General features: G+C 33.6%; 1 protein-coding gene across 2 annotated transcripts; it reads left to right on the top strand.

Annotated features, from left to right (window-relative positions):
• Positions 1 to 13,246: 13,246 nt before the first annotated feature.
• On the top strand, positions 13,247 to 20,998 carry LOC126656419 (cellulose synthase A catalytic subunit 2 [UDP-forming]). Of its 2 annotated transcripts, none has more exons than XM_050350993.2 (14): positions 13,247 to 13,724; positions 14,670 to 14,865; positions 14,943 to 15,178; positions 15,271 to 15,373; positions 15,469 to 15,655; positions 16,730 to 16,996; positions 17,130 to 17,475; positions 17,638 to 17,775; positions 18,113 to 18,238; positions 18,351 to 18,563; positions 18,661 to 18,931; positions 19,028 to 19,200; positions 19,304 to 19,654; positions 19,912 to 20,998. In XM_050350993.2, exons 1-14 carry the CDS (start codon positions 13,644 to 13,646, stop codon positions 20,491 to 20,493), a joined length of 3,270 nt encoding a protein of 1,089 aa, XP_050206950.1. In that variant the 5' UTR covers positions 13,247 to 13,643; the 3' UTR covers positions 20,494 to 20,998. The 2 variants fall into 2 exon arrangements, with proteins under 2 accessions (XP_050206950.1, XP_050206949.1); XM_050350992.2 differs by having other exon boundaries at positions 13,248 to 13,724; positions 19,007 to 19,200.
• Positions 20,999 to 22,433: the final 1,435 nt, after the last annotated feature.

Raw genomic sequence — 22,433 nt, 5'->3', positions numbered from 1 at the left:
AATTAAAAAATTGATTTTAAATTTCATCAATGATCAACATGAAAAAATCGTCAATTAAATTTGTTTCTTATAATTCGTCTCTTCTAATTAAACTTTTTGGCTACTTCACTACATCAATGGGAATCGCTCATTCCTTTTTTCATTCATGGAGATGAACTTTTTATCCCTATAAAATTCAAATTAAATTTTAATTAAATATTTTAATAAATAAATAATACATAAATATAATTTATTCAATGTTGTATTAGTAGAAGAAAAAAAATTATACTTTTAGAAGTTTACTTTCGGTTCAAATTAAACCTAACTGAATAAAAGAAATCAAAATTTAACCAAAATTTTAAGAAACAATTTTTCCAATCGAATAGAACTAGTCATTCTGCTCAATTTTTGGTTCATTTTGATGATTTTGGTTCGGTTTATATAGGAACTTAACTAAACAAATTGACATTTAAAACCGAACTAAACAAAAAAAATTAATTTTTAAATATATCAAAGCGAGCCGGGCCGAAATGTTTTTTTAATCAAAATCGACCCAAATCAAAATTTTAAGGATGTAAAATTTCCAAATTAAATCGGACGTATTTGTTTGGTCTAGTATTTTGGTTCGGTATTTTAGAACTTAATAAAAAGAATTTATATCCAAAACTAAACCAAACAAAACTGAAAATTTAGTTTTTATAGTATCAAACGAAATCAAATTTCGGTGCGGATTTTGGTTTAATTCGATTATTTCAGGACGGTTTACATTAGAAATTAATTGGAAAATTATATCCAAAACCAACCAACCCAAAAATGTATTTTTATATCAAATTGAACACAATCAAATTAAAATTTTCTATTTTTTTATAACTAAATGGAACCAAATTAGATTAATTTTTTTATTTTTCATAATTGAATCGAAGAGAACCAGAATTTTCTATTTTGTTCAGTAACGAACAGAATCAAAATTTAACTATTTAAATTTTCCATGCCGAAGAAAACTCATTGGTTCTATCGGATTTTTGGTTCAGCTGGTTTACGATAATTTAACTAATAATTGTTCAAAACCGAACTAAACTGAAAATTCAATCTTTTTAAATATTAAACCGAACCAAATTTAGGTCAATTTTACACACTCCTCATTCTCTTTCCTATATTAATTTATTGAATCAAATAACGTAAACAAACAATTTTTTTAATCTTATCCTCATTAATCATTTCTTCTTATTTCTATTGTCATTTATATTTTTATTTTCAACCGTGAACCAAACACCTTTTAAGATATTCTGGTCATATATCTTAATATGACCACTAACCAAATAATCATCTATTTTGTATATAGAAGTTAATCCATGTAAAATTATTTCTTAAATAAAATATTGGCACTATAATTTGATAAGTGAAATATTTAATCTTGAATCAATAATTACAGAAATGTTATTATGAAAAACAACTACTGAACTGCCAATTTATAATCGGCTTAATACATAGTTTGATCCCTGAACTTGTACCCTTTTACCCATCTAACCCCTAAATTTAACGTCTCACCTATCGAACCTCTGAAGTTGTTAAATAATCCGATTTAACCCCTAAACTTGATAAATATGTAAGTATTGAACCCTTCGTGTCCACCTGTCACTTGAAACGTTCTACAAGAAATTGTATACGGAGGGGTTAAATGTTTATGTATTTATCAAGTTCGGGGGTCAAATCGGATTATTTAACAAGTTCAGGGGTTCGATAGGTGAGACGTTAAGTTTGGAGGTTAGAAGGGCAAATGGGTACAAGTTCAGGGGTCAAACTATGTATTCAGCCATTTATAATCACATATACTATGAGAGCAAGCATTCAACTTTCATACTATTAATCTAATATATAAAAAAAAAAAATCAAACCAGCCTATTGCGAAATGAAATAAGCAATTCATTGTTATAAAACTTTCACATCATTTATGTTAAAAACATTCTCGCAGCAGTAGAATTTGAATTTACATAGCCCGTATGTCCTATAAAGATCAATAAAGTTTCTTTTCTTTTATGCAATGATTAAGAAATAATAATCAAATTAGTTTTTTATTTAATTATTTAGATATTTTCAACATTGTTAAGTGTACATTTAAAAATTATTAGTTGTTTCTTAAAATTAAGAATAAATTAAAAAAAATAGTATTAAATTTTTAATGATTAAAAAGATGTAATATTACTGATTGAAATTAATGAAGAATAAAATAGGTATTCCAATTTTATTTAATAAATTTTTATAAATTGAATTATAATTAAATTGAGAGCAAATTACTATGAGGCCCCCTGCATATGTCATAATTAACATTTTCGTCTTTCATTTTGGAAAATCAAACAATATAGGCCCTCACTTTTTTTCGGCTAATGATTTAGTCCTTCCATCCATTTTTAATGTTAGCCAACCGAGTTAAAAGATTAAATTAAAAAAATTCAGGAAAGCAATGTGGTCTCCCACTTTTATTTCTGTCAATAATTTCTTCCCTCATATTTAAAAATTAATTTATCCCTGATTTTTTTAACTCAGCCGACTAACACCAAAAATGAATGAATAAACTAAAATGTTGACGTAAATAAAATGAGAAATTATATCGTTTGATTTTCAAACAAGATGGATTAAAATGTGAATTATTTTAGAATAATTTACTCTTTAATTAGCCATCGGTTAATTTATTTTACCAATTTCAACGAAGAAATAACATTTTATGTAACACAATTATATTATACACATACAAACTAACCAAGAATATATGATAGAAATTGAAATAAGAAACTACTAAGAATAGAAGGAAAAAGAAGAATACTATGAATGGATTTTCACATGGATAGTAGTGGGACTTAATTATTTATTTTATCTTCAATTTCACGTTGTAGAAAAGTTAGTAGTAGTAAGTAGTTTCTTGAAGAAACGAAGGTACCAAAAAGAATGCCTATAGAATAAAAACACGTGTGTTGGGTTTAACAATTTGGTTAATGGGTAATTATGTTTATGTTAATTAGAGAGAGACTTTTAATGATGATTATATGACCAATCATTACATGCAAATTTTACTTTTTTCTTAATCTTTATAATATGGTTAGAGAAAGCTCTAAAAAGTTTTACAAGTGTTGAGTGATTATTGAAATATTATCATAACCAAATTATAACCAAAATCCTAATCTTCCACTAGTGTATACCTCAAGCTTTCTATCATAAAAGAAAAATAGAACACTATTTTTAACCGATCAAATTGAGACTTTTGGCCGGTTCGATTCAATAATGAATTAGATCGGTTAGATTTTCATTTTTTTTATTGATTCAGTTTTAATTTTAGCTCCGAAAACCTAAAAGTAAATCAATCGAATGGATAATTGAACATTTATTTATTTTTTGTAGTTTTTCGGTTTAAACTAAATTGGCTGATAAATCAAAAATAATAAGCTTTTAATTTTATTCAATTGCTAATTTCTATATTATTTTTCAACCGGTTTAATTTTAATTAAAATAATTTTGAACCAAACCGGTCCGACCTTAGCCGACTCTAATCTCGCCGGTAAACAAAAATGGTAATTTTATTTAATACTAATATGTATATTTAAGAGTATTTAAATAATAAATAAATTCCACCGACACTTTCCTGCATATGTGGCATGAAAGACAAAGAACATGGAGGAGATTATAATAATGGTGAAAGCCACATGATGTGGTAGCCAGCCAGCCAAGTAGCTAGCTAGCCAAATTTATATATATGGTTGTCTTTCTATTTTTATTTCATATATATTAGATCAAATTTGTAAGGCTTATAAAAACTATAGGTTGACAAAAATATTAATTTTAATTCTTTTGCCAACTAACCCATGAGTAGTAGATATCTAGTAAACAATGCCTTATATTGCCTTGTCAATAAATAAAAAGAAAAAGGAAATCATTTAATGTCATATAATAAACCATCAATTTCAATGTTGTCTTTCTATTTTGTATACAACATCCAATAATTGCATTCATGAGTTGTCTTGACTCTATATATATTTAGTGGATCCAACCATAACTAATTTATAGTAGTACATAATTTCTTTGGTTAGAGAGAGTGCCCTAATTTTATGGTGATAAGAACAAGAGGATTGCCCTACCAGAGTTTTCTAAATTTAAATATAAAAATATATTTTTATAATTATATAAATTTATATCAAAATATAAGTTTTGTATTTAAAATTATTTATTTTTATTATAATATGTTTGATTAATACTAGGCCTACTTGTCTGCACATATTTGGTCTAATGGTCTAAGTTTCAGCCATCTGGGCGCCAAAGTCGTAGATTCGAACCGCGGCTACGCCCTTTCTTAATATGGAGTGGTTGAGGTTGCATTGCTGGCCATATAACCCGAAATTACCAGGTATGTGGGCTTGCGGGCGGTCCACATCCCGGGGTTTGACAATATTATTGAGTTTCGACTCAGTAGAGTGAGTCCTCGTCACCAAAAAAATAGTAGGCTTACTTAAAATCTTTTGATTTTTTTTATAATTTTAATTAAATTTTTTACAATTTTAGTATAATTTTAAACATTCGTAGTAATTTTAGACATTTCCATCAATTGATTAATAGTGTATACCTTATTCCACACAATTTTCAGGCGTTTAAAACACTATAGGTACATGAAATTTATCAACCAAAAAAAATCATAAATATTTTAAAGCTTGATTTGTAAAAGATTCAAAAATATTTGAATTTTTTTATCCATTAATGTATGCCACATTAACATCGTTTTTTCACAATATGAAGGTCGTCTGTGATTGAACAGTTGCTATAAAATTAATTGATAAAAATCGGTTAGACTCACTGCGAGCATTAATAATATGATTTAAATTAAAAAGTTTGAAACTTTATTTGTAATTGTAAAAAAATAAAATTAAAATGAATTTTTAATCCACTAATTCTTAATATTAAATGATTATATCAGAATATTTAATATTCATTTTGTATAAATATAAAATAAAGTAGAATCAATAAATAGTGACAGATATAAAAAGGAAAGTTATTTATATTTTTAAAATAAATATAAATATAAATACATTTACTAGCATAGGACGGGTGAAATATCTATTATTAAATTAAGCCTTTATTTTATTTTATTTTTTGAAAGGAAACATGATTATATTAAATCAAATCAGAAGCACTTACAGTAGTGAGAAATTCATGAAAATGACATGATCACTCCTAATGACTTGAAATGGAACTGGCGTATTCCGCAAGAACATGTGCCGGCTGATTCGCAGATTGCCTCAGTATTAACTAACTGCTTCGCTAAATCCTGACAATCCTCAATGAGCAACTCAATATTTATGGAACCCGGAGTTCTAATTTCTAACACCACATCCATCGCATCTGATTCCACAATAATATTGTTGCTTCCCTTCAACCAACTCAAAGCCTCCCTAATTCCCATAATCCCGGACAATTTTGGAGAGAAAGATCCCAGTTGGGCTTTAACGATGTTGCCAAACCAGCCACAAACCACCACTCCCACCCCAATACTCGACCTTCCTAAAGACTGCAACATCAGAATTAACCTTCCACCACCCACTTTCAGGAACAGCCCATTTAGTTTTACCATCAGCTCTCTTCACCTCCTTATCTCGCACCTGATCCATGGAGGAATTTGCTGCCAACCATGCAGCATACTGATGAAAAACAGCAGTAACAATTGAGGAAGCTTCCTCTATTTTATTATTCCAAACCGCACCACTCCTACACAACCACAGGTTCCAGCACGTATATGCTACGACAGACTTTTCTCCTCTTCAAGCTTCCCCAACCAGTCATCACACCAGGACTAAACTGAATCGAAGCGCAAATTACCTCCCATCAATTTTACCAAACGCCAGTAGTCAGTCGCTTTAGAACAGGCAGAAGAGATGAAGCGCCGTTTCTTTTCCCGCCGAACACACCATTCAAACGTCATTAACAAAAACACGACGCCCAACAAGTGCATCGATAGTAGGAAGATAGCCTGAATACAAGCGCCAAATAAAGCTCCTTATGTGCAAAGGAGCCTTTATTCTCCAAATTAAATTCAAAGCAGCATTCGGAGGAGAATTAATAATACCTGTAGAAGCTTTATAAAAGCTTTTAACTGAAAAATTTCCTGTAGGCTCAAACCTCCACCACCATCTATCCACTGTATCTCTATTACTCACCGGAACATTCAGTATTTGAATTGCGTCTTCCTCATCAAAAACATCCTGAATCAGATTATCATCCCGACCCGTTCATTACTAATAATTGATTCACTGTCACGTTCAAGAGATTTGGCTGCTGAATTATTTTAATTAAACCACTCTCAGACTCTAGCAACCATGGTGAGCTCTAAACCTCAGTATCCTTACGGTTCTCGATACAGATTCTAGCTCCCAACTTCAATCCCGCTTGGACTTCAAAGATCCTACACCACACGTAACTAGGATTATTGCCTAGATTTGCTTCGAGAAAAGAAGTGTTAGGAAAGTATTGGCTTTAAACAACCGCACCATCAAATTGTTTTCCACACTAACCATCTGCCAAGCTTGTCTACCGAGCATTTTCACATTAAACTCCCTTTGTAATACCCCAAAATGTTTAAGTATCTAATTGGACCAAGTGTCCACTTCTGATTCGCTAGGGTGGCGATATTGGAAATAATTTCCAAGAAATTAAAGTAATTATGCAGAATTTAATATCATATTCCAATTCTAAAGTTGGAATTTAAATTAAAAGAAAAAATGTCAAGAAAAGTCTCAAACTAGAGTTTAGGGACTAAAGTGCTAATCTAACCAGTTGAGTCACAAAAAGGGAAATTATTTCGCCAAGGTTCGTGAAATGTTTTATAGTATATGTGGTAAAAGTTTCGGGTCAATCGGAGGCCTTTTAAAATTTGGACGCGGATGCGTTTGGGCTAAATTGCAACTTTTGAATAGTTCAAGGACCAAAGTGCAAATTAGCCAATTAAATCTCGAGAATATTAATTAAAAGATTATGGACGGGAAAATATTTATATTGGAATTCGTATTGTTTATTGGATATAAATAATACGTATACGCTATGATTAAATTGTTAATTAGTTTGAGGGATTAAATTGAATAAAAGAAAACTTCAAAAGATAAATTGTAACGAAGAAAGAAAGGAAGGATCAAAACTAACCTTTAGTCAAGCTATAAGAAGAGAATTATGAAAGAAAGAATCAGATTAAAGAAGAGGAAGAATCCAGAAAACCCTATACATTTCATCGTTCAACTTCGTTTCTTCACGGTTTCTCCGTTCGACGTCCGTTTCGGACGATTTTTGCGTCGATCTCTTCGGAATCCAAGCCTCTATATCTCCCAAGCATCAAAACAAGGTGAGATACATGTTTTTACCACGAAAAAATGAAGATTAAGGGGCTGTTTTGTATAAAAAGTTACGTTCGAATCGTACTGTTAGGAATCAATTTCTTTTTGACGTTTTTGAGTTGTAAAATGATAAGATAAGTGTTTAAATGAAGTGGGTATGTATTGGTGTGAGTTTGGGGAGTTTTGGAGCTCCGGAAATGGTCCGGAGACGCCGGAAAACGTCACGCCCGATTGGTGCACGACGTGCTGCACTTCAGCACGTCGTGCTGGTGCGCGACGTGCGCCACAGGGGTGCACGACGTGCACCAGTGAAGGGCACGATGTGCCAAGCTGGCACGACATGCCCTACTTCGACCGTGACCTCAGGGGGACTTTCGGGAGGGAAAATTGGCTTCCGATGACATGATACGGGTGTAAAACTCTCACTAATGTCTTAAAATGAATATTAATAAGACATTATAACAATTAACATTAGCATGATGAGTAATCAAGATATGAATAGAGATCTATAGAGAAAGATACGTTTAGAGCACGACGGTTATGTTTCGTGCTTTTGTCGTGTTAGGTATGTAGTGCAGTTTTTAAAAATAGGATTCTTTAAGTGTATGTTTTAACGATAGAATCCTATGATAGATGTGACGGACTATCGAGCTATGAGTATGACGAACCAAGAAGTTCGACGAGGATTGACGGACCAGTCTCCTGGAGCTTAAGTTCGGATATAAGGAATAGCGGTTTCTGTGAGTTGCATTTACTTTAGCGTATTATTTATAAAAGCTAATTTCTTATATTATGAATATTATTATTAAATACATCGTATCTATATAACTTACTCGTATAAGATATTACTATGTTTGATTGATCCGCTTGTATAAATGATGTTTTATTCATTGCTTTGAATGCATGAATCTAGTATGCGATGCGAAGAAACTAACTACCTATTGGGTGTTAATAGGCTGTGTGATCACCAGTATTGAGCCAGTCTAGAGTGTCTGACTTTGTGATTAAGGTTTAATGTATTTCTGCATGATATGATACGAATGCGATACGAGAGTGAACTCGGTTACGTTTTAACCTGAGCCCCGTATCTAGTGGGTTGGACCCACCAGTGAGTTGGACTCACACTTTGAGATTCGATACGAGTGAGCACTCGGTTACGGTGTAACCTGAGCCCCGGATCTAGTGAGTTGGACTCACACTTTGAAATTAAGAATATTTGTTATTTGCTTATATCATGAATATACATACGTATTAAGCATATGATGTTATATTTTGATAATACCATTAGTAACTTGCAAACTCACTCAGTATTTTCCCAAATACTGACCCCTCACTTTGATGTTTGCAGGTAGTCGGAGTCGGATCAGACAAACCATCTCCATTGTGCCAAAAGTCATTGGACTTATACAAGCATGAGTTTCTAGAGCTGCAGTAGTCTGTAGGTGTTAGTATTAGATAGAAACTTTGACTTTAAACGGTATTTTATATTGTAATCTCTAATATGATATTTTAATAATTATAAATATATTGTCTAAAAGAGTTTCCTGAAAATATTTTATATAAGATATTATGTTTTTAATTGCAAAAAATTATTAGTGGTTTTAGGCTCGCTACGGGTTTCGGAGCTACCACTCCCATTCCCTAGCGCCGGTCTCGGCTCAATATTCTGGGTCGTGACACCCTTACTTTCTTAAAACCCAATCCGCCAATTTTTTTCGCGATACACAACTTCTCCCATCTCGCCCAGTTGATGCCTTTCTTTTTTTCTTGATATCTAGAAAACATTCATTACCTAATTTGGCATTGCTTGTGCGATTGACTTTATAAGTATTCCCTTCCCTCCGCGAGATAGGAATTTAGAATTCCACCCATGCACCTTACTCCACATCCGATCCTTTATATACCCAAAGATCTGATGTTTATTTTTGCCTACCAATGAAGGCAGACCGAGGTAGCTGCTCTGGCTATTTTCTTCTGCCACTCCTATAACATTACAGATAGTCCCCTTATCCTCTAAACCAATGTTGCTACTAAAGAGAATATTTGATTTTTGAACATTAATTCGTTGCACCGACAAACTCTCATATCGATTGAGGATCTCCTTAACTACTCCCATCTCCTTTGTGCATGCTCGAAAGAATAATAATAATCGTCAGCGAAGAATAAACCCGCTCCGCCTCGCCCAACATCAAGCTAAGCCTCTCCGGACATATAATAAAAAGATAGGGGGATAAAGGATCTCCTTGGAGCAACCCCTTTTTAGGAAGTATCAGAGTCATGTCAATACAATCTCCTATACTAGTGTACATAACCGTGGTAATACATTGAATAATCTGCTCCATCCACCAACCACTGAACCCCAAAGCCAACATCATGTGGCTAATAAAACTCCATCTCACACTATCATATGCCTTGCTCGTGTCGATTTTTAACGCTGCCATTATGTTCTTCCCTCGACGCTTACGCTTAAGAAAATGGCCAATTTCGTAGGCAATTAGGAAATTATCCGTAATAAGCCTATTGTGAACAATCGCGCTCTGGTTCTCTGAGATTATAAGTGGCATAAGATTTTTCATTCAATTAGCCATAACTTTGGAGATAACTTTGTATACCACATTACAAAGCAAGATCGGTCTCAGATCATTCATCGACTCCGGCGATTTATTCTTCGGAATTAAGACAATCGATGTATCGTTTAACCTATCTTTCAGCACCCCCATTTCGAAAAACTCTCCACAGGCCTTAACAACGTCGCCTCCTACTGTTGATATCTCTTTGGACGAATCCGTATAAAATTCATTCTTAGGCCGACAAATCCCATAAAATTTAGCTTTCCCGATATGGTTCATTGGTGTTGAGATTCTCTTTAGCGTGGTGAGTCCTACGTTAGGCTTATGTGAGCGGATCCTCTTGAGACCCGGCTTATCGTTATTGTATGTAGAAAATGGATTTCCATCAATAATTTAACATATTCTATAAAATATTTTGTATCGTTAAAACACCCATATAACTAGCATTAATTAAACATCATAACCTATACATGTGGTATTCTCAATACCATATAAAGATGGTGGATCTCTTGAACTATTAGTGGATAAAAAGTCATTGTTGGAGAATGTGATGTTGAAGTAGGTATTAAAAGAAACGATATATCATGATTTTAAGCATACTCTGCAATATGTTATATCTGATGCTGAAGCAGACGATGGAACCTTAAACTCTGTAAGCCTACGTTGTATATCAACATCGGGATCCGTTTGTGGCGAAGACGATGATCGAGAGGTGTCATAGCGTAAGATGATGGCATAAGAGCCAATACTATGAACTATATGTCTCTTCCCACAACAATCTCTAACCGTAATGGACTTTTATACGCTGAATATGCAGTACAACAATTTTGACCAGATGATTATGAAATTGTTTGACTAGAAAACATATGGAATTCATCACCACATTATAACACCTTCATGTTGCCAGACATTCTTGCCGACTTTTAGTAACATATATTTCTCGATGATCTATTCATAAGTAAACCTGTCGCTAAATAATTAGCATCACAGTCCCACCAATTATTTTGATTGATTTTTAGCGACGACATTTGCGTCCATCAACCATCTTTCAGTAAAATATGCCCGTCAAACTCATCAAAATATTATAATTAAAGCCGTTGCTATATATTTTAGGACCCACGTATTATGGCATGTCAATAAAATATATTAATAAATTTTTATTTTCAAATAACAAAAGCAGTATTTTTAAAATCAAACTGGTTGGCTGAACCGGTGAAACCACCGTTTTCTGGTTCAACCGGTTCAACAAAAGTTTTTAAAATAAAAAATTAAAATTAGTGACGGATTTAGGTTTTTGGCGATAAGCTTTTTCCCTCGCTCTTCATCCAGTTTGACAAAGGTCCAACCGGTTTAACAACCAGTTCACGGTTCATCCGGTTCAATCTGATCAAGACCGGTTCAACTAGATTTTGGATTTTTTTATTATCTAAACCGAAGCACTGGCCGGATCCCGGTTCGACCGGCCGGTCCAGTCCGGTTTTTAAGACACTAAATACAAGGGCTTAATATATAGCAATTTAAGATTTACGTCAATTTTATTTATCATAAATATAAACACAATTGATCTAATAGTCTTCTAAATTCTAAACGTCTATAAAATTTAAAAAAACACAATAAAAGATTAAATTTTATTAAATTTAAAACTTTGTTATGTCAATTATAAAGTAATTACGTTCTTCCTAACAAACTAACATATGTTATTCAATTTATGTTCTTTCAAATTATTGATATTTAATTTTAGTATAATATATAAAAAGGTCATTTAAAGACACATTATTTGAATAAGATTATTTCATCAAATAAAAAATTAAATAAGATTAAATTACTCAAACATTTATATATTCTTCCAATTCTAGCTAATTTTTTTAAAACCATTGATTTTAAATAGTTTTTACACCGGATTTTCCATTATAGTCAAGATATAATTGACAATTTTAAAAGCTTCACATAAAATTAAAATAATACATAGACATTTGCTTTTTAGGCGATTAAACTTTTAATTATATAAAGGTTTATTTACAAAATTTTAATGATACTTTCTATAAATTAGTTAATTTAATATTTCTATTTGCCTTAATTTTTTTTAATTTGGAAGGGATAGAGTAATAAATTGCTTACTCTCAATAATTTAGTAATCAATCTGTACATTTTATTTAATTTTAGTAATATACAATGAATTTAATCGACACATTTAGTGGCAAATGGATATCATATTATAATTTTTCTATCAAAATTTTTTGATTGAAAATCAAATAATTGAGACTATAGTATAATTTAATTAAATACGAAAGTTACAAATTTAGTTGGTAATTAGATCCAATTAAATATGAATCAGCCGACACAAATGCAACTTGTTTTATTATAGTACAGTAGTATTCTTTTTTTTGATTAATTAGTATTTTAATTGAAAAGAAAAAAAGAAAACAACACCACCGACAAAATGGGGGAGGGAAAATAATTTAGGCAAGGACAGTAAAAACCCAAAAGTTATTGGATTCGGATCCCATATTTGACCCGAACGTTTGACGTCACCATCGAACAGTTCAGAAAGTGCTTCACCAGCTAACCTCCCTCTCACTCACTCTTTTTTTTTATTATTTTAAAATGCTCTAAATAATTTAGTTAAATCAGATATAAAAATTAATAGATTAATTTTTAAAATTTAGTTTTCTGATGGACTTTTTTTTTATATGGATTGATATTTTTCCACAATACAAATAATTATTTTGCTATACATATAATAATAGTATAACAGTAAATATTACTTATTTCTTATTTTTATATTTAATATTTAACAACACAATAAGAGTATTCATTCTGATTTTTATACAACAGATATATTATTTCTTATATATATTTAATATTTTTTTTTAAATTCAAAGATAAATTTATAATATTGAAGGATATGTCAGTCCATTAAATTCATGAGGAAATTATGAAATTAGCTAACAATTCAGAGAATTTAAGACTGTATTAAAATTTGACAGATATATAATATGAAATGAAAAGACAACTTAATAATTTGCATTATTTAAAGGCTAAATTACAAAAATACCCTTAAGAAGAAGAGAGAGAAAATACAGCTTAGAATAAGGATCTGGGCTAGATTGTGTCTTTTACACACACTACTACGCGTTTTTGTTTTCTTTCTCACTCCTTACTTTTTTTACTCCCACACACCAAAACCGTGAATTTCTTCTCAACAAAACCACCAGTTTCACTCAAATAATTAATCTCCGCCACCTAACTCCGGCGACCAACTCCGCCACCACCATCACTGTCTGGACCCCACCGCCATTTGTTAATTAACACTGAATTACATAAGCAATTTAAGTGGGTAAATATTTTTGGTTTTTCAATATCTAAATCTATCTGTCTTCTTCTTCTTCTCTCTTACGCCTCCACATTACTGTCTTCTCTCTCTCTAAAAACCAAACCCATCTGTCCGGTCTACCATTATTATTCTCTACCTTCTCCATTACCATTGAGACCAGCCAGGATACAGAGGGACTTCTGCCTCTGGTTTAGTGATTTCAAAGCAACCCCAAGCCAAGCAAATAATTCTGATTTTTGTTTGTTCTTCAACAGTATATCTGGTTCTGAGGGTTACAGATGCAAGAGCGGAGTCTGTTGAGCATAAGCTGAGTGACCCAGTTGAGATAGGCTCATTTGTTGAACTGGGTTTGTGTTTGATTTTGTTTTTGGGAGGTGAATCAGCCACCCAGCTGCAGCTATGAACACTGGAGGCCGACTCGTTGCTGGCTCTCATAATAGAAATGAGTTTGTCCTCATTAATGCCGACGAGAGTGCTAGAGTAATCCTTCTGCATTTTCTTTCTTTCTATTGATTTCTGATCTGGATTTCTTTCTTACCCTACTTTTGCTACTGTTCCCCTCTGATTTACTGGATTTTCTTGCTAGGATTTAGGTGTTTTTTCTCTAAGATTTGGGTGCGGTAGAGGTGTATTTTGAAGGATTTCTTTCCTTGTTTCTGTTTAATTAAGATTTGGGTGATTCAATGCAAATTAAAGATTCACTCTTTCGAGTTTTAATTTGCTATACTTCTCTTGAGTAGACTACTGATACTTAGATGTTTGATATTCGCCGCCTTACATAAATAAATTGTGATTAAGTAAGATTTGGGAAGTAAAGATGTGGGTTTTGATTTTGACGTAAGAATTCGGTATAATGTATGGTGAATCTCCAATTAAAGTATAATTGTGATCAAATTTGCTGAATTTTATGATACCATTGAAAATGTAGATTTTTATAGCTGTTAAACGTTTTTGAGTACACCAGTTTATAAGAGTTGTTGCAGCTTTGTGCTTTCTGGATCGCTTCTTTTTATGTTGATTTGTTCATAAAAACAATGTCTTTGAATAACTCGTGATTTTGGAGTATGCGTATAGAAAAGTTTGGTGGATGTGTAGGATAAGAGATCTTAATTTTAGTTTTGATCATAGTATCTGACTAAGAGTAAGAGGCTAACTAAAGCAAACAAATGATGGGTTTCTGGGATTGCAAAATAACATTGGTAAATTGGCCTATAAATGATTTCTAATAAGAGATGTTAGGGTAGTCATTAGTTCAAGGAATCCGATTTTGTCACTTGATAACTTCCCTGTCTGTTGCTTTTGGTGATTTATTAATCAACTAATTATACTCTTATTTATCTCTATTTCCTTTTTTTATCAAGTCATTTTTCGTATTTTTGATGTTCTGATGCTGATAGTACCTATTTTTTTGGCTTTTGCTAACAGATAAAGTCTGTGCAAGAATTGAGCGGGCAAGTTTGTCAGATCTGTGGAGATGAGATTGAGCTTACAGTGGATGGAGAGCCATTTGTTGCCTGCAACGAATGTGCTTTCCCTGTTTGCAGGCATTGCTATGAGTACGAGAGAAAAGAGGGAAATCAAGCCTGTCCTCAGTGCAAAACCAGATTCAAGCGCATCAAAGGTTAGATTTTAACAATTTTGGTGTATTGTTTTTTTATCAACTTCTCCTGTGACTTTAACTAAATATATGAATGACAGGTAGTCCTAGGGTTGAAGGTGATGAGGAAGAAGACGATATTGATGATTTGGAGCATGAGTTTGATTATGGGAACCTTGATGGTTTGGGCCCGGAACAAGTTGCTGAAGCAATGCTCTCTGCACGCCTTAATACTGGTCGTGCTTCTCACTCCAACTTATCTGGGATTCCAACTCAATCCGAACTTGATTCTTCTCCCCTTAGCTCTAAAATTCCTCTCTTGACCTACGGCGAGGAGGTAACTAAAACTGTTCCTGCAATTTTTCACGTGAGATGTTCTGCACACTAGTGGTCTGATGAGTACCTGCGATTCTTATTCTTATGTTTCAGGATACTGAAATTTCTTCTGATCGACATGCTCTTATTATACCGCCATTCATGGGTCACGGAAATAGAGTTCACCCAATGCCATATTCTGATCCATCTGTACCCTGTGAGTTTATTTGCTGTCTGCTTTTTTATCGTTCTTTTCTTTTTCTTGATTTACCAACTAATTGGAAATATAACTCTGATGCTTTTGATATATAGTGCAACCAAGACCTATGGTTCCTAAGAAAGACATAGCTGTATATGGATATGGAAGTGTGGCCTGGAAGGACAGAATGGAGGAGTGGAAGAAAAGGCAGAGTGACAAACTCCAGGTGGTCAAGCATGAGGGAGGAAATGACGGTGACAGCTTTGATGGGGATGGTTTGGATGACCCTGATTTGCCTATGTAAGTGGCAGTTCAAAGATTGTATTTTCTTCCTCGCTTGTATGCACTCTTCAGTTACTGGTTTCATTTTCAGTTATTAAGTCAATGGCCATGGTTAAGGAACTTTTAAAACACAGTTTAAGAAGATGAAGAAAGCTGTAAAAGATTTAATTATTGATTAAAAACTTCTACTAAAGGAGTCTCGTCTACATTGAGTATGTAACATTCAGCCTAGATGGATGCCACACGCGTATTAGTCTATTATACCCTTCATGAGGTATTCAGCTGTTGGCTGGATTTTGCACACCAAACATATGCGGTTTTCAGTTATTTTCTTGATGTAATGCGCGGCGGGCCTGATGTAAAGAAGTATTTTGAAACTTAAAACATATGCATCCTATGATTGGTTGTAGAACCTTGGTTAGTTCTCAGGGAAAATAATATGTTGCGAAATGCTTTGATGACAAACTGATTTACTCAGCATCTTGGTTAATGAACTTTAGGTCAGTATGGCGACACAGCGAAACATGCTATGACTTGGTGGGATGTTCTTTAAAACATTAAAGCATACTGTCAATTTAATAAGTCAAAACTTGGAAGTTTAAGTGATCTTGCAGTGCTGTGCTTCCTTTAAGATGACATTGAGAATGTTAAACCATCTCGGAGGTAATTTTGGTATCAGGAGCTGGAATTAGGCATTTTGTTTTTGCCGACTACAAACATACCGGGTCCATCAAGTTATCATAAAATCATTTTAGTGTCTAATGTATTGAATGTCAAGTGCAAATTGTCAAAAGTACTTTTAGATAGTTGCGTACCTCATTTCTCTTGCATTGTGATAAAAAGATGCATGTATGTCTATTTAGGGGTTTATGTTTTAGACTTAAGATGCTTCTATTGAATATGTTCGAATGCTATTTATTGCTGATGACTTTAAATCTAGGTTGCACTCACCGTTTTTATAATTTCTTTGGTGAAGATTGGTATTTGAATTTCATGAAGAATTTCTAACAAATAATAGTGTCTTCTTCTATTTACTTATTAAATTAGTGTCCTTATCTTTTGGACTCACAATCTTTCTTATTCAATTGTCAGGATGGATGAGGGTAGGCAGCCACTCTCAAGGAAGTTACCCATATCATCGAGCAAGATAAGTCCATACAGATTGATAATCGTCCTCCGTCTTGTTATTCTTGGCTTGTTCTTTCACTATAGAATTCGCCACCCAGTCAATGATGCCTACGGTCTGTGGTTGACTTCAGTAATATGCGAAATATGGTTTGCAGTATCTTGGATTCTTGATCAGTTTCCAAAATGGTACCCTATAACAAGAGAAACATACCTTGATCGGTTGTCACTGAGGTAAGTGGAGACACCTCATTTGCTATCATGTCCAGTCTTTCTCTTGTTCTCTTCCCTGGTATATTAACCCATGTTCTCCATGATTTATTTAAATTTAGCAGCCTAATGCCTTATCCTCATGTCACTATTTCAGGTATGAGAAAGAAGGAAAACCATCTGGGTTGGCTAGTGTTGATGTTTTTGTGAGTACAGTTGATCCAATGAAAGAACCCCCGCTGATCACTGCTAACACTGTTCTTTCAATTCTTGCGGCTGATTATCCGGTGGAAAAGGTCGCATGCTATGTTTCTGATGATGGTGCTGCAATGCTTACATTTGAAGCACTATCAGAGACATCAGAATTTGCTAGGAAATGGGTTCCTTTCTGTAAAAAATTTAACATTGAGCCCCGGGCCCCTGAATGGTATTTTTGTCAGAAGATGGACTATTTAAAAAATAAAGTCCACCCAGCATTTGTCAGAGAAAGGCGTGCTATGAAGGTTAGTTGCTTGCTTTTCATGTTCATAGTATTACCTCTCTTTGCTGGACAAGGATAAAATTTTGAATTGACATCCTAATCAGTGTTTTGAATTATGACCGCTTTAATGTCTCTTCTTCAATCTTCTTTTTAAATTTCTTACATGGTATTTTTTACTGTGCAGAGAGAATATGAAGAATTCAAAATTCGGATAAATGGATTAGTGTCCACTGCACAGAAAGTTCCAGAAGATGGTTGGACAATGCAGGATGGAACTCCATGGCCTGGAAACAATGTCCGAGATCACCCTGGCATGATTCAGGTGAGCCCATGTTGCATGGATTTCTCTCTTGATAATCTATAATGCACTAGTTTCTACATCTGAATCATTGAAATGTTGCATGTCTTCACATGCCTTGCCCTTTTGTAATCAAAATCTGTCTGATATCATTTTATCAACCCTGCGGTTCTTGCGATAACTGGATCCATTCCCGGGTGGGGAGATAACATGTCATTTTGGTAGTCTAAATTGTCTAACTGAAAGAGTAACAAAGAGTTAGACTGAGTAGAATCTGTTGATATCTAGTGAGTACAAATTAATGATGCGATCTTTGATTTAAAAATAAATTAATAATGAATGATGTGATCTTGCTTTACAGGTCTTCCTTGGTCATACCGGTGTTCGTGACATAGAAGGAAATGAGTTGCCCCGTTTGGTTTATGTTTCTCGTGAGAAGAGACCAGGTTTTGAACACCATAAAAAGGCTGGAGCCATGAATGCTCTGGTAAGGCTCGAGAGTTTTATAGCTATGGTGCCTTGTACCTGGTTTCTAAAATGTACACTTACAATAACATGCTGCTGGGAACTAATGCATTCTTTCTCATCATCATTTGCAGATTCGGGTCTCTGCTGTTCTATCTAATGCTCCATACATTTTGAATGTTGACTGTGATCACTATATTAATAATTGCAAGGCTTTAAGAGAGGCAATGTGTTTCATGATGGATCCAACATCGGGGAAGAAAGTTTGCTATGTGCAGTTTCCTCAAAGATTTGACGGTATTGATCGTCATGATCGATACTCAAATCGAAATGTTGTATTCTTCGATGTATGTACATTTCAGCTTTATTATCCTTTCTTCCTTTTTGAAATTTTCATTTGGAGCATTATGTGGGGTAAACAAACTAATTTTTAATTCAAAACAGATCAACATGAAAGGATTGGATGGTTTGCAAGGGCCAATTTATGTTGGAACTGGTTGTGTTTTTCGAAGGCAAGCACTTTATGGTTTTGATGCACCTGCTAAGAAGAAGGCTCCTGGCAAGACCTGCAACTGTTGGCCAAAATGGTGCTGTCTGTGGTGTGGATCAAGAAAGAACAAGAAATCAAAAACCAAGAAGGAGAAGAAGAAGTCAAAGAACAGGGAGGCTTCAAAGCAGATACATGCTCTTGAAAATATTGAGGAAGGAATTGAAGGTATTGATTCTTCTTGCTCTAGATCTGGTTACGAGTTTATCCTTCAGAAATTATAATGGTAATAAATATTTGCAGAATTAACTGAAAAATCTTCAGAAAATGCTCAACTGAAATTGGAAAAGAAGTTTGGACAGTCTCCTGTGTTTGTGGCTTCCACCCTATTGCAGAATGGTGGGGTTTCTAATAATGCCAGTCCTGCATCACTGTTGAGAGAAGCCATCCAAGTAATCAGCTGTGGGTATGAAGATAAAACAGAGTGGGGAAAAGAGGTGAGTGAATTCAACGAGTTCATAATTCATCAAGTTCATAAACTTTGTCAAGCAAGTTGTGCTTTTATTGCGTAAATGTTGATAAATTGTTTTGATGGATCAGGTTGGTTGGATATATGGCTCAGTGACTGAGGATATTCTGACAGGATTCAAGATGCACTGTCATGGATGGAGGTCTGTGTACTGCATACCTAAGCGGCCTGCATTCAAGGGATCAGCTCCTATTAACCTGTCTGATCGTCTACATCAGGTGCTCCGATGGGCTCTTGGGTCTGTTGAAATTTTCTTCAGTAGACATTGCCCTATTTGGTATGGCTACGGTGGTGGATTGAAATTGCTTGAACGATTTTCCTACGTAAACTCAGTTGTATACCCTTGGACATCGCTGCCCTTGATTGTATACTGTACCCTGCCAGCAATCTGCCTGCTCACTGGAAAGTTCATTGTCCCTGAGGTAACATCCAACTTCTTGTTAATTTTTGTTCTTTTTGATAAAACAATTTTATTGTCCGATAAAAGTACTGAATGTGCATTACATGAGGAGAATACGTTTCTTGTGATTTTTTGGTCCGATATTGGTTGTTTGTTGCATTTGTGAATTTCAGCTTAAATTTTGTTCAGAAGATATAATTGACACTTCTATTCATATGATCTAATCACACCAAGTCTTGTCTCTGCATTGTGCTAATTGGAGTTCTTTATGCTGTACAGATTAGTAACTATGCCAGCATTATATTCATGGCACTCTTCATATCTATTGCTGCTACTGGTATCCTCGAGATGCAGTGGGGCGGCGTAGCGATAGATGACTGGTGGAGAAATGAGCAGTTTTGGGTGATTGGAGGTGCTTCGTCGCATCTTTTTGCTCTCGTCCAAGGTTTGCTCAAGGTATTGGCTGGTGTCAGCACAAACTTCACTGTCACTTCAAAAGCAGCTGATGATGGAGACTTTTCAGAGCTTTACATATTCAAGTGGACATCATTGTTAATACCACCCACAACTCTGTTGATCATGAACATTATTGGAGTTGTGGTTGGAGTCTCCGATGCTATCAACAACGGATATGATTCTTGGGGTCCTTTGTTCGGTAGGCTATTTTTCGCCTTCTGGGTCATCGTCCACCTCTATCCATTCCTCAAGGGGCTTCTTGGGAAGCAAGATCGCATGCCCACCATTATTCTGGTATGGTCAATTCTACTGGCTTCCATCTTAACTCTTATATGGGTTCGAATAAACCCATTCGTATCGAGAGATGGCCCTGTGTTGGAAATATGTGGGCTAAACTGTGACTAAGATACATACCTAAATAAAAGCCTATAAGTAGGCTTTCGGTGGAAAAATGTACGAAAATGGTGTTGTGGAGTTGCAGTCGGGAAGTCGTAAAACCGACGGTGGCACGCGCACGCATTGTGCAAATGTTATGAGATAATGTCATTGGCAAGATAAAATTTTTGAGAAGAAAGCTGTAGCTTGGTGGTGTAGATACTGTGGGTTGGGAAGGACACATTTAATGGTCATTGTTATTATTATAATTTTCCGTTGCGGTTTTACAGGGTTTTGTTTTATATTAATTCTTTTATTAAATTGCTGGGGGGTTGTAGGGTTTTTTTTGTTTCTTGATGTGAGGTTTATGTATTTGTAAGAGAGCATTGAATCATCATAAATTATTCCCCTGTTAATGTGGGGGATTCATATAAGTGTCTTAAACTACTTCACGTCCATTTGTTCTTTGTTATTTTTCCAATCTGAACTTTGGACATCTTTATGATATGTACCTTTATTTGAGTTGGAGTTGCAATTTTTATCTACTTTTCCTGCTAACTTTTATAGCTTTTTACTGCTTCTTTCAGGCTGAATGCTTTTATGATAGTCTTTATTTCTTTCTGAATTAGGGTTAATAGTTCCATCACATTGCATTTTGTTTTATTTTTGAGTTGTTTTATATAAATAAACTATTTTTTTCAAAGGCTAAAAATGTAAATAAACTATTCACTCCATTCTATTTGTAAAGTTTCATCGTTGCTCTACTATATAATTTTTAAAAATATAATTCATTTTTTCCCCATTGATTGTATACTTTTGATAATTAATTTTGGTAGAGTATCATAATTTTGCAAAGTTTTATTATTTTCACTAATAAAGATTAATGGAGGTTGAAAAAGATTAGGGTCATGCACATCTATTAATTAAGGGAAAAGAGTTATTTATGCCTCTAAGGTTTGGTTAGAGGATCAAGCAAGTTTTCAACGTTCGGAAAAATTCTAATATGTATTGATATACGGTTTGGTTTGGCAGTTTGTAATTTGTACCAAAATATATAGAAGTTATCACTTAAATTGACTTGAAATTTTATTTATAGAATTAAACTAATCAAATTTTAAAAAATAAATTAAAAAATAATAGAAAATATAAGTTTTTTAAATATTTAATTAGTGGTATTCATAAATAAAATGTGAAACTAAAAAATTCCCCTTACATACATATGCATTTTGCAATTCCTAAAATATGGTCGAACTTAGATAATTGATTTGAAAGTCCTAATCATAGCAAGACTTATTGAGAATGTAAAGGATTTTCAACTCTCTTGATTTAAGCAAGTCAACGTTCTTTGTTTTTTTATACTTGTCTTGACCTTAATCCACAGGCTAAATGCACAATATTTACTATTAAAAAGAATTCTTCTTAAATTTGACATTTTCACCTAGACCCATTCTATTCCCAAATTAGCATGAGAAAAAAAAATTAATCAAATCAAGATCATATACTCATCTAATGGTTCAAATACAGTAATTTATTAGCGGGTCCCTGATGGTTATATCACCTGAGATGATCAAAATTTTATAAAAATCAATATTTTCTATAAAGAATATATATGGAAAGTCCTCGACGGATTTTAACTATACATCAGTATAATTAAATGTGGAAATATTCAGATTCTACCTCAAAATTTTAAGGTTTAATGGTGAAAAAACCACCTTTATAACTTATTGCAATTTGAACCAAATTCTTTAATTTTTATAGTAATAGCCAAATTGCATGTTTTTGTTGTAATAATGGCCTAATCGGTGGCCAACTTGCAACAACAAAAATTAAAATTCGAATTTTATTGCAACAAAAAAAAATGCGATTTAGATATTATTATAAAAATTAAAAGGTTTGATTTAAATTGCAACAAATCGTAATATTTTGGCCTTTTTCGCCAATAAGCCAAATTTTAAACTAATACATACATG

Source organism: Mercurialis annua, linkage group LG7 (assembly GCF_937616625.2).
Source record: "Mercurialis annua linkage group LG7, ddMerAnnu1.2, whole genome shotgun sequence".
Classification (NCBI taxonomy): Eukaryota; Viridiplantae; Streptophyta; class Magnoliopsida; order Malpighiales; family Euphorbiaceae; genus Mercurialis; species Mercurialis annua.
Note: the sequence above shows the minus strand (reverse complement) of the source record. Positions and strands in the feature narration are given on the sequence as shown.